General features: G+C 19.0%; 2 protein-coding genes across 2 annotated transcripts; both read right to left on the bottom strand.

Moving 5' to 3' along the window:
* Nucleotides 1-352: 352 nt before the first annotated feature.
* Nucleotides 353-1,560, bottom strand: PGO_001745 (variable surface protein; the record flags this gene model as incomplete). Its single annotated transcript, XM_028691003.1, has 3 exons — nucleotides 353-517; nucleotides 641-1,444; nucleotides 1,531-1,560. 3 exons carry the CDS (start codon nucleotides 1,558-1,560, stop codon nucleotides 353-355), a joined length of 999 nt encoding a protein of 332 aa, XP_028546804.1.
* Nucleotides 1,561-10,685: 9,125 nt separating this feature from the next.
* On the bottom strand, nucleotides 10,686-11,920 carry PGO_001740 (variable surface protein; the record flags this gene model as incomplete). Its single annotated transcript, XM_028691002.1, has 3 exons — nucleotides 10,686-10,853; nucleotides 10,951-11,688; nucleotides 11,900-11,920. The coding sequence occupies 3 exons, from the start codon at nucleotides 11,918-11,920 to the stop codon at nucleotides 10,686-10,688; spliced, it is 927 nt and encodes a 308-aa protein (XP_028546803.1).
* Between the last annotated feature and the right edge of the window lie 1,839 nt (nucleotides 11,921-13,759).

Below are 13,759 nucleotides of genomic sequence, written 5' to 3'. Positions count from 1 at the left end.
ATGTGTAGCTTATATTGTTTTCCGAGAGAATAGGAGGAAAAGACATATTTTCATGCTCATCAATATTACATATGCAATACTATGATTACAATTTAAAACAAAAAATTAATGTGAAATTATTCAAAGATTTATTTTATACTGAGGAATGTAACTTATTAAATAAATTTTAATTTCTTATTAATTCAATGTATATAAGCTTTATAAAACGACGAAAATCAGCTATCTTACTTTAACTTTTTTTTTCAAGACATTTTTTGCATAACCTTTACATAATGGGATTTATTTAAAGGGACCTCTAGAGAATGTTGTTTATTACGTTTCTCTATCATCTGGTATAATGTATAATTAAATATTATGTGGGACGATAAGTTACTTTAAACGAGTTTGTATGAGAATTACATTCATAAGGTTCTAAATAATGTTCTGATGATATTTCATTCTTATAATCATTTGTTCTTTTCGTTAATATTCCACTGTTTTTAAAAAAATTTTGCAGCATTACTCCAATTGGAGTAAACTAATAAATAAATTATATATGTTACTTATTTATAATAATTTGATATTATTATTGTATTTATCATTATAATATGTATTATGAATATATGCACAATAATTATATTGAATTTTTTTCTATATGTACCTTATATAAAACAGATAACAAAATTGATATGCCCACAAAAGGAATGGCAAAATCCATCATATATTTAAATGATGTACTCGTACTTTCAAGAACAGTTTGTAACGAATTCTCTTGTGTAGGAGGCTCTAAAATTTTTTTGGACACATGAGTGTCTAATTTAACATTGAGTTGAGATATGTAATATTCCTTAAGTTCTTTACATTTTATTGGACTCAATTTATTACTCCCATTTTTATCTTCAGGGAATAATTTTTTATATATATCACAATATTGTGCTTTTTCATTCGTAAAACATGCCCTATAAATGCCATTATAAAATTCATCAACCTTTTCGAGATATCTTTTAATCTCAGGGAAACACGAGCTTTCTGTATTACTAAGATATTGTTCAATAACTTCACGGTCCATATTATAATCGTGAATTATTTTCATTTGTATAAAATCTTTAATATCAACATAATTAAGAGGTTTATTACATACACGAGGTCCTCCATTAATAGATAGTCCCGTGTAGCATGCATCAATAATTCCATTGAAGTTACCATCGTTTTTTAACATATTATGTATCTTATTTCCTAACCAATAGTAAAAATAATCACACAAATCTTTTTGATTAGGTACCAATGTGTAATGATTACGTATGTAACATATAGATTTTAAAATTTCTTCTATGATAGGCTGAATTTTATTGTGTACTGTTAATACATGACGCAATTCTGTCTCATTTTCAATATGACAAGTTTCATTTGATGATTCAACTAATTTATAAAATGCAACAGAAGGTAGTGTTGATAAAGACTTATCCTTAGAATAAAAGTTATATCATAAATTACATTGTAATTGCATATTTAATCTAATAAGGTTTTATTTCATGTATTTATTTGGAGCACAAAATTGTATATATATAAGCGTTCTTTCATTATGCATAGAATAAAAATTACCATCATCCTTATATTTTTCAGAATAATATATTCTACAAAAAAAATACTGAATATATTTTTATTTTACGTTTATTATACATTATTATATTGTAATATTTTTCGCTGGAGTTAAATGATTCATTTATTTCATGTAAATTAGTAATATGAAAATTTTTTTTTTTTAGCAATCTAGGAAGTATATAGTAATATAAATTAATAAACACTACTCATATATTATTTTAATACATATAACACTTTTATAAAAAAGTAGTAACTTCATGTAAGAAATTAAAAATTATGCATATTCATACAATCATTAATATTAGACAAACACATATATATACTTAATTGATTTTAATGTGGTATACTAACAAAATACAAATGCTTAGTGCTTGTAGCTTAAACTATTATATATCTGTTATTTTTATAAAAAAATTTTTATATTTATAATATTATGATTTAACTTAGTTTACATAAACTATACATAAACATATTATTCAACGTACATAAATGATATAAAATTAGGCATATTCCCATTCAGAATTTAATGTATATTAATTTAATATTATAATCATATATAAGCATTGAATTACTCTGAATTAATGTATTTATTATATATAATTTCTTATATTCTATGATCTTGTTCCATGATAATATAGACAACATTATTGCCAAGTAAATATATGTTTATGATATAAATAAATTATAATTAAATGAAGTATGCATAGGGTATTTCTTTCATTTGAATGTATATATCATTTACTATAAGACGTACGGTTTGTTTTAATAAAATGATTAGGAAATAGCCATGAAATATTAATTTTATGATATAATAAATTTACATATACACTTTATATGTCATTAATCAAAATAAAAATTCTTTTTATTACTTTTTTAATTTTTATTATTTTTTTTTTCTTTGTCAGTATCAATACTATACTTATGCATTCAATATATGAAAAATGTAAAATATTTGTGTACCAAAAATATAATTAAAACATAAATATTTAATATAAATAAAAAACTAATTTATTCGAACACTATAATATATCAGTCTGAATAAAATATGATTCATATGTTGTTTAGTATTGTGTACTTTTAATTTTTCATATATTATTTATTGAATAACATAAAGGCGTAAGTTACTTGTATATCAAGTAATTATATTACATAGAATATCTCATGAGAATTGTGATAAATTTGATTTAATTTTTATTTAAATATTTTTCTCGAAATAATAATATAATTTATTATAACTTTTTTTAATACAAGGTTAAAAAAATATTTCTCTAAAATCTGCAATATCTTTGAATTATATATTGTGTAATTTTTATATGCATGGAATTTCATAAAAACTTGTTCTCTTTGGGATATATATATATTATTAATTTTAATATGAAGAACAAAATACATTTTTCATTTTCTATGTGTTTATGAATTTTTTTTTATTTTTATTGCAATTATATCACATTAAGAAATTAGTCCTTATATATTGATATAATACATAATGATGTTAATTTATTATAATACCAAACAAATCTGAATGAACAATAATTTGTTAGAATATCTAATTAATGCTGTATAAAATACGATAATGTATAAATCTATGCTTTTTTTGCGTGGATATAAAAAATTAAGGAATATTATAGAATACATATTTGCAAAAATTATGTATAATATTATTTTATTTGTATATTAATATTTATAATAGTATATTTAAATATAAGACATTGGATAATTCTATACTCAATGATATTAATAGAAAAAACAAATAAATATTCTATAGAAAGTGGAAAATAATAAGTGAAATAAACATAATGTATATTTTTTCCTTTCATATTACTAATCAATATATTTTATTATATTTTTTTTATGTCTTAAACATATTTTCTCAAAAAAAATATTCTATGTTTTAGTATTGAAGACACCTTAGGCATCAAAACAATGAGTCTTTTCTTTTTGAATCCGTATTTAGATATAAACCTATATCATTAAAAGCATTTTTTAATCTCTTAAAAAGCATTAAGGCACATGTTTTTATTTACTTTACCCTGTATATAATTTTTAGTAGTATATTAACAAAAAAATAGAAATCATTAATTATTATATATTTGTTATATCGAACTAATGGTTAAGAAAAATAATTCTGATATATGCACATGGATTAACAATACACCATAAAATTAATTTATATTATATATGTGCAGAAAAGTATTAAATTTAGTGTATGCTCATAAAAAGTAATAATAATAAATGAATCATGCATTTAAGCGAACTTTGTATATCCTTTGTATATATACAATTATATATTAATCTTCAATAATTTTTTTTTATATTATCATTATTTTATAAAGAACTATAATTACATTTATATTCAAAGCTTTGAAATATATACATTTCAAGGATCTTAATTAAGTTCTTTTATTATATATGTATATCTATTATAATTATATAGTATATGTGAAAAGGACAGCACCAACAATATATATATTGAGTAAAACGTTGTTTGCGTGTCTAATTATGGGTGAAATTATAAGAATTATTATGCAAATTTTCCATATTTTAGATACAATAATCTTCATCTAATACTTCTTCTAATTTTTTTTCTTATAAAGGTTATCAATTAAAGTACAAAAATTGCACAATAACTATAAAATCACATTATTTTCTTGGAGAAGTACAAACATTCTATTATATTACCACTCAGTTCATGTAATCAATGTACAAAAGATGTACATATTTTATTTTGATTCTACTAATATATTAAAAAACACAAAAATGAACTTTTTTATTATTGTGTGGTCATATATTTTTACAAAATTCAAGATACTAATACATATATTATATAATTATATATTCATTGTTTAAAATATAAGAACTAATGAAACATCTAGAAGCACAATATCTCCAATTGTAGCATAATTTTTATGTTTAAATTCTTTTCTTTCTTGTCAGAAATGCTTATTAGGAGTAAATTGCAGATGTATATCCTACTATATCTTACACAAATGACATAATTTTTTGTTCTTTTGTGCCAAAATTTTTACATTAACCTAAATTTTTCAATTATTAATTAATTGAAGAGACTCAAAGAATGGTTTGAATTTATTTTTTGTGCTTTTTTTTTTATAATATATTTGGTGAACTTATATTAAATTTAAAAATGTTATGATTACATAACTTGTGCATCATTATAAGATTATAGCTTCTATATGTTTGGAGAAAAATAATGCTAGGAAAATTATCACCCATTATACTGTTCTTATATCTTATAATATGATGATTATTTTTTATAATATTATTTTTTTTTAAGAGTATTGTTATTTAGTACAATAAGTATTATATTATCTATAACAATATAAAAAAATTATTATATGTAATCTCTCTCATTTTATATTCCTAAATATTAAGTTACCTTTTAACATACTCAATTAGTTATTTTTATGAGATTTGGTATTCATGAAGTAATTAAAACTTTAGATAAAAAGAATAATATTGTTCTATATATTTGGTTTGAATTTTAATTTTGCATTCAAATTATGTGAGTTTTAATTCAGGTATAAAAACATTAAAAAATATTAAGTTTACATAATCTAACTAAAAATATATTTTAAATGTCTTTTTGTTCATATTTGAGAATTCGACATTTCAGCTGTATTCTCTTAAAAAGTTCAATCATACTTCATTAATAACATGAGCACTTATATATAAGTAAATTCATTCATATATGCGTAATCAGATAACAATAAAATAACTGATAATTGTAATTCCATAATTTAAATTATTATTATTATTTATTCTTATTTTTCCAAAAGAGAATTAAGACAGTAACAAATAATCATATAAGTAGATTTATACTTCTATAAGAATATAATTAATATATATTTATTATTAATTGGAAAATGTAAATATTAATAATAAATCAAAATGTTTTTCATATATTTTTATGTATCATTTGTTAGATTATAGCATCCGAACTTAATTTTCAAGGTACCTAAAGGATATATATATATTAAAGAAAAATCAGGTGCTATATAACATTTAATTTTATAATAAAAATATTAAATAATAAATATTTTATATTTACGCTTAAAATATTTACTACTGTTGCATTATGAAATTTCTTGATATGTAGGTATGATTTACATCAGAACAAATGTTTTATTAACATGTTATTAGTTCCTAAAAATATAATTGAATAAAATAGATATTACTTTCGAATTTAATTTATATATATTTTTTCCTTTTTAATATTAATTTCAATTGTAATATAATGTTCAATTATATATTCATCCATCCTAAACATCATTATTTCTTGTGTGATTTTATTGTATAAAAAATTCTTTAACATGATTTATATTAAATACAAGGTAATTACTGTAGTGCTAAAATTTAATAATTAATTTATAATTATATACTTAAAAATTACAATATATTTTTAGAAAAATAAAATATTTATTAAGAAAAGATTGACATAAATACAAAATTTTAATTGTAGTAAATGTGTATGACATTCATTAAGGGATAAAAAAATATTTTATCTTAAAATTATTCTAATATTATTATAATTTTTCATACTGGTAATTATGTTTTCATTATAATGTAAATATAAATTATAATAGATGAATATCCTGATTGTATTCTACTCGTTGCTTGTAAATAATATTCGAATACATGTTATCTAAAAAATAACTAGAAATAAAACATTGAAAATTATGATACAATTTAAATATTAATAATGTTATACATGTAAGAAAATTATTAATAAATATTATATAGTTTTATAAAATGAAATATTCATTCTAGATGTAAATATATGAATAATACACTCTAAGCATTGAGTATTTGTTTAAATTTATTTTTACTGTCATATAAACATAAAGAAAAATGTTAAAACATAAATAGTATAAATAAAATACTTGAAAATAAACATATGCATAATATATGACATTTATCATAATAGAATAATGGTAAAAATATGATAATACCATCACATAGGTACTTTTGCTTATTCATATATTGAAAAATATAAGATTACAACTAATGCACAAATATGTTATATGTTTCAATGAATATATATAAAATAAAAAATAATGATGTAATTGACATATTACAGAAGAAAATATGTCCAAAAAATGTAAAAAATATTAAAATCTCATAAGAATACAAGAATTAATAAAGCACTAAAAAGGGATCTAATATAACGTCTATTACATGTTTTAAATAAATTTAACAAAGAAAATAAAAATACATATACCTTAGTTATAATAAAATAAATCCTATTCTTAACATTAATGCAATATGGGATAAATTTATAAAAGTACCTTAAATTGTATAATTATAAGTTATATATTTTAATTACAAGAAGTAATTAAGTTTATTTATTTTTTATCAATATTTATAAAATAATATAACTTCACATTCTATTTAATAATAAAAAATAATACTTTTATTATTTTTAAAATATAATTATGAAAATAATATTTTATGATACATTATTTATAATGTATACACTTCAATAATAAATATATAAAAGTTAAAATATTTTGTAAACACTCATAAATAAGAACCTAATCTCCAAAACTAAAATCAAGAACAGTGAAAACTCAGGTATTTCTGATGCTTTTATGCATAATTTTAAAAAAAAATGTTATTTTCGTTTTTACCTATGAAGGTTGCTAATGTTTTCCATTTATTATCTGAAGTAATTAAGAATATATACTACGTATCACAAATAGTAACATGCTATTATTAGGGGAAAAAATTGATAATTATTTTACTCTACGTATTCTATCTACCATTTGTATAATTTTAATATAATGTAAATAATATTTCATAATATTGTGTATAATTATTTTTAAAATTTATATTTATGTTTTTGTAAACTTCAATATTTTATTAAATTAATCAGAAAAAGCATATAATCATATTTAGGATGGGGACATCTATTGTATGGCAGAATTATTACAATATAAATCACATTATTATACTAAAAATATATATAACTTTTTATTAGATTTATGAAAATTTGTTCAACGGTATATTATTATTTATTACTATTATTATTATCTTATTTTAGTATGAAAATGTGGACTCATTATTTACACAATGTGAAGAATTTATGAATGAAGCTGATGAAAATAAACATATGTGGATAGAAAATTGCAAGGATATTAAACAAAAATATACTGATGAAATTGGTTCTAATATTGAAGATTTATGCTGTCAAGCTCTTCAATATTTATATTTAATATATGTTTCACCTGAAAATTTAAATTTAACACACAAAAATGTCCATATAAAGTACTTATATTATTGGATCCATATGAATAATCCGAAAAATGCAGTGCATAATCAATGAATAAACGAATTTTATGAAAAATTGATTAAAATAGCTAAACGTGATGTCGATTTAGGTATTTATATGTCTAATGTACAAGAAGATATTAATAATGAATTGGAAATTCTCAAAGACTTATATAATTTTAATATAATGTTTAATGACATAATTAATACACATTATGAATGATGTAATAATGATATCGAAGTTAATAAGTGCGAATGTACTAAAAATTGTTAAGATATATATAAGCGTCTCAAGAAATTAAGTGAATCAAATTGTAACACTAACTTAAAAAATGCATTAAGAAATATTGAAAAACGAATTCATGGTCAACAAATATTCATTGATTGTGAAAAAATTAGATTCGAAATATTATCCTCTTTACAAAAGTTTAAATTATTAGCTTCTTTTTCAATTACTATAGCTATAATATTATTAATATCCTGGGGGGTATTTTTTATTTATAAGATTAATAATGATAATACAGATTCAATAAAATATAATTACTATAATCATTTAAAAATATATATATATACATACATAAAAATTATGTCTTCAATTTATTATATCATTTTTTATAGTTAACCTCATATTGTACATATTTAGAATATCCTGTATAAAATATAAGAAATATATTTAAAAATACAGAAGAAAAATGATATATAATACACCCATATAAAATATATACAACATCTTGTGGAATAGGAGATATAATGTGTTATACCATTCTGCTCAGTTAGTATACATAAAATATAATTATATAAATGTAAGAAAATAAAGTCATATGATATTGATTTTATTGATATTTTTACATAAAAATGAAATAGTTCTTATAATTAAATAGAAAGGACACCATATAATTGTTAAATTTAATATAATGTACATCAATAAAATGAATAGAAAATATTAATAATATTATTAATTTCATGGAGAATGACTAAATATAAAACGCATAACTATTCAAATTAATATATTTAACATTCTTCGATTTGCATAAATATAATTTTTTTTTTTTTTATTAAATGATATCATAAATGTAATAATTTAATTCAATGGATATAGGAGATTTATATATATATCATGCAATTCTATTATATAGTATTATATAAAAATTCGCGTTCAATTATAATATAAATGTGATCAAAATTAATTCTTAGTTAGAATGCTTTTAATAACCTACATATGATGTTCGTTTTATAGTGTATACCATGTTTTCCCAAAATTATGATATTAATATGTGAAATTATATTAAATGATATATTTTTTACTTAAATGGTGTGACATGAATTCTAATATATCATTAATTTCTATACTACTATATAATTCAATTAATATGACATTTTATATTATAATATATATTTTTCTTTTATTATAGGAGTAATATCGATAATTTTTATAACATAGATAATACTGAGAACTATAATCGCATAAGTGCATTTAATGATGTAAGAAAGAATGATACTTTTTATTTCTTAAATATGTTGTGTGTTTTTATATTCATATGTTTTATATATATGTGAATTAGCTAAATTATATTCCATTACACAACATGTTGCTTAATTATAATTACTATTACAATATACCATGATGAATATATAAGTAATAATATATAATAATATATAGAACATATGCATACAGTCTATTGTATTATAATAAAAATAATTATTACATAAAACCTTATTCCTAACATTAACGTTTCACGAACAAAATTTATTTATGAAAGACATAATTATAAAGATAAAAAGATATAAAAAATATTAACAATTTTTTAGGGTTATATATATAGGTAAATAAAAAAAAATTATATTTAATACTAAAGTACATTACAAAAATTAATTATCATTTACTAAGTAAATATAATATCATCTAATATTTATGATTCCCATTTTAAGCTATATAAAATTAAATTAAAATTTAACTATACTAGTTACAAAGATTTTTTTTTTAAACATTTATCTATTTTTTATTTTTAATTAAAATATACCTTATTATGTACATTTTTATAAAAACTTTACACCATATTATATCAAAAAACCTTTTATTATATCAATATGCATTAAAAGTAGTTCTCAAGATAAATTATATATATTGAATTAGATGTAATAATTCCAATATATTATTTATAACATATATAAATACCGTTCATATATATCTGAATATATATATAGGTAGCTAATTAAAAAGAGTGTACATTGATAACATTTTTCTTGTGAGAATATAAACTTTTAAAGAAGATATAATAAGAAAACTTCAAAAATATAAGTGTTATGAAAGGATATAAAATTTTTTTTTTATGTTATATTTTATAATATATAGGAAGACAAGCAGCTTCCAAATTATAAAAATTTCTATGATATATATGTTTAAATTCCATTAAAATTATATTTTTGTTATTTATTATATAGAAGAAATAGAGGATATGCTATATTACAAATATAACTTCATTTATTAAAATTGATCATATAGATATTTTTATATTTAATTAAAATATTTAATAATTATAAAATAATGCTTATAAATTATTAATTATCTGTTTTCTTATGTATATCTGTATTTGCTCTTCTTTCATATACAATGATTCCAAACTGTGTATTAATTTATTTCCCAGTATTAATATAACATTACAATGTACTTTTTTTCATATTTTTTCATTAATTTAAAAAATTTTTGTTCCTATAATTATTTATTTTAGTCTATTAATTTTGTAAAAGATAGTATTATTAATAAATTATTATATTATTAAAATAAAAAATAAGGATTATTTATTGTTATTATAACTTTTTTAGGGGTAGTATAAAGTGTTATATGTTTTTTCAGAATTTTTATCCATTAATTCCTCAAAACTGTTTTCAAATTGATTAAATAATTTTAAGTTCTGTTTAATTTTTTTGTGCCAGTATTTTTTTAACTCCCTTAAACTTGGTTCTAAATATGTTCGACATGTTGTGTTCTGTTTATAAAAATGCAACATGTGATTATTATATACACAATAATTTTTGATTTATATTATTATCATAATGCGTAATATAATTTTTAATATAATATACAATATGTAGATTTAATTTATTATTAACCTTATATAGAATAAACGGAATAAACGTTATAGCAAGTGTAATAATACACATAATTATAATCACCTTTCGTGCAGTTATCAAAGGGGTTGATTGTAACTGTTTTGGGACAGGTATAATTTCTCTTTCTATCCTGACATAATACTTAAATTGTTCTTTAATTATTCCCATAACATTATTTAGACTGTCATTTTTCATTTCATCACATTTTTTTAAAAAATCATTATAGTGTCGAAAGCAAGAAGTATTGGATTCACATGCACTGCTATCAATTTTTAAAACTTCAAGATAATTATAAAGGGAATTCAGATAATTCAATACTTTATAAACATTATCTTCAAGATCTTTTACAAAGGTATCACATATATTCATATTATTCATATCTTTTTTTTTGTATACTTTTATCATTTCCTGATAACATTTTTTTTCACCTGAACAAGATGAACTTGAAAGATAATATAGTACATCCTTTAGTAGGTAGTTGAAATATTTACAATATGGCTCTCTATTGTCAACATTTTTAGGAATTATACGTTCCAAATAGTTACTAAAGTAAACACAAAAGTTTATAAAACCTTGCATTTTAATATTTAATTCATTTTCAATTAAATAGCACACAATATAAAATTTATCATTGTGAACATTATTTCCCTTTTCTTTTTCAATAGTATTAAAGTCCTTTATACATTTAGGAAATATATCCTTAAAATCGAACTATAGAAGTATATTATTATGTATTAGTTAATTAATATTAATACACTAAAGAAAAACAAAATTTATCTACTTCATAGAAAACGGTATTATAAATGATATAAAAAATATATTAATTACAAAAAGAAGCATACATTTTTATTCTGATCCGTGGACCCAGGCATTATGTCGTAAGTAAATGAATTCACATAAATAAATGTATTTCTTTATTTACTATAGATTTTTTTTTGTTCATTATATTATAATAATTGTTAAATTTATGACATATTTTTTAAATAATATATTTCTCTCTGTTTACAAAATGTTTTGAATTCATATTTTTAAAAATTTATATGCTTATGTTATTGTATTTTATGCCATTATATCGGAACGCTAAAACCGTCAGTTATCATATATATATGAGATTAAAAATATATTTATGTCAGTAAAAAATGATGATAATTTCAATAATAAACAATATTTTTGTATTAATGCTCTATATATAGCATTAAAATAATAGCAAAATATTTTCTATCAGAAAGCAAATGAAACATATTTTTATAATATAAATGTTTAAAAATACTTGTTTAGTTATCTTATTTTGATTTTATCTATTGTATATTAATGGATTTAGTTATAATTTATGTAGGTTTAAGTTTTAGTGATAATATTTACAAATATATTTTCAAGAATATTTTTAAAAATATATTTTTAGCATTAATAGATTTAAACTCATAAATTTCGTAATAATATATAAAAAATGAAAGGCAATTATATGTATTGTGTATTTTAGATCATTATACATAAAAAAGTTACACAGAATTGTCAAAATTTCATGTATATAATATTGAATCTTATATTAGTAATTCATACGATCATATATAATAATATAATTGTATATATATTTTTATTTAATCATCTATGAATATAACAGATATAATAATAAAATTTCATTATGATATGTATAAACGCGAACAGGTTATTAAAATTATGAATCATTTACAATATTCTAATGAGAATTTTATAATACTAATATTTTTCATATATTCGTTAAATAAATATAAATATTTATTAAAATAATAATTATATGGCTATAAAATATAAATTGTTAAAATATAAAGTGCATATATTTTATACGTATTGTTACATAATATTACTTTTTACTTTATTCTTTTCAATATATTTTTTTTTTTTTTACTCCATTGTTTTTATATATAATGCATATATATATATATATATATTTATAATGAACTTACAGAAATTACTTGTTTTTTTTAATACGAATTGTAGTTTCTAATATTGTATACTTTATATTTATAACTTTATACGTATTTTTTCTTTACTAATAAAAATGTTTAAAACGGAAGCTATGATATATATTTAATAATTCTAAAATTTCGAGGAACACTATATTATTATAATAATATTGTTAATATAAATATATATATATATTTTTTTTATATGATTTTTCACTAGTACCATTTACGTATAATAAATATTATTTTTTTTTATGATATTTTATATTAATATATAATCAAGAAAATTCTTTAAATATATAAAAAATATATATACATGTAACATATAAACAAAAAAGTTACGTGGTTTAGGTTTATGGTTCACGATTTAGGGGTTAGGTGTTATGGATTAATTTTTAGTTTTTGGTTTAGGTTATGGGTATGTTTTTATTTCACATTTTAGGGTTTAGCTTAATGATTATTATTTTTATATTAATATGATATATTTTATATTAGTACTTTGGTATTTACTTTAATTTTCGTTTTTTGTCTTTTTAATAATAATGTTCAGAACATATTATTGACATATGTGAACACATAATAGTTATTATATTGTGATTAAATTATTTAGTAAATGTAACATTTATAATATAGATTTATATATTATATTTATTTTTGCTTGTATATGAAATTAATATTTTTTTTGACATTTATTTGGAAAATTATTTCATTCTTCCATATTTTAATTTATTGTGCTTTATATTATATTTTTTTTTTTTAATGTATTCTTATTTAATGTAATTTTAAACATATATTTATATTTATATAAGCATAAAAATATATTCTCCTATTCAGAATCA

This window comes from Plasmodium gonderi (genome assembly GCF_002157705.1).
Source record: "Plasmodium gonderi DNA, contig: Pgo-contig_190, whole genome shotgun sequence".
Taxonomy (NCBI): Eukaryota; Apicomplexa; class Aconoidasida; order Haemosporida; family Plasmodiidae; genus Plasmodium; species Plasmodium gonderi.
This window is presented reverse-complemented; position numbering and strand designations above follow the sequence as displayed.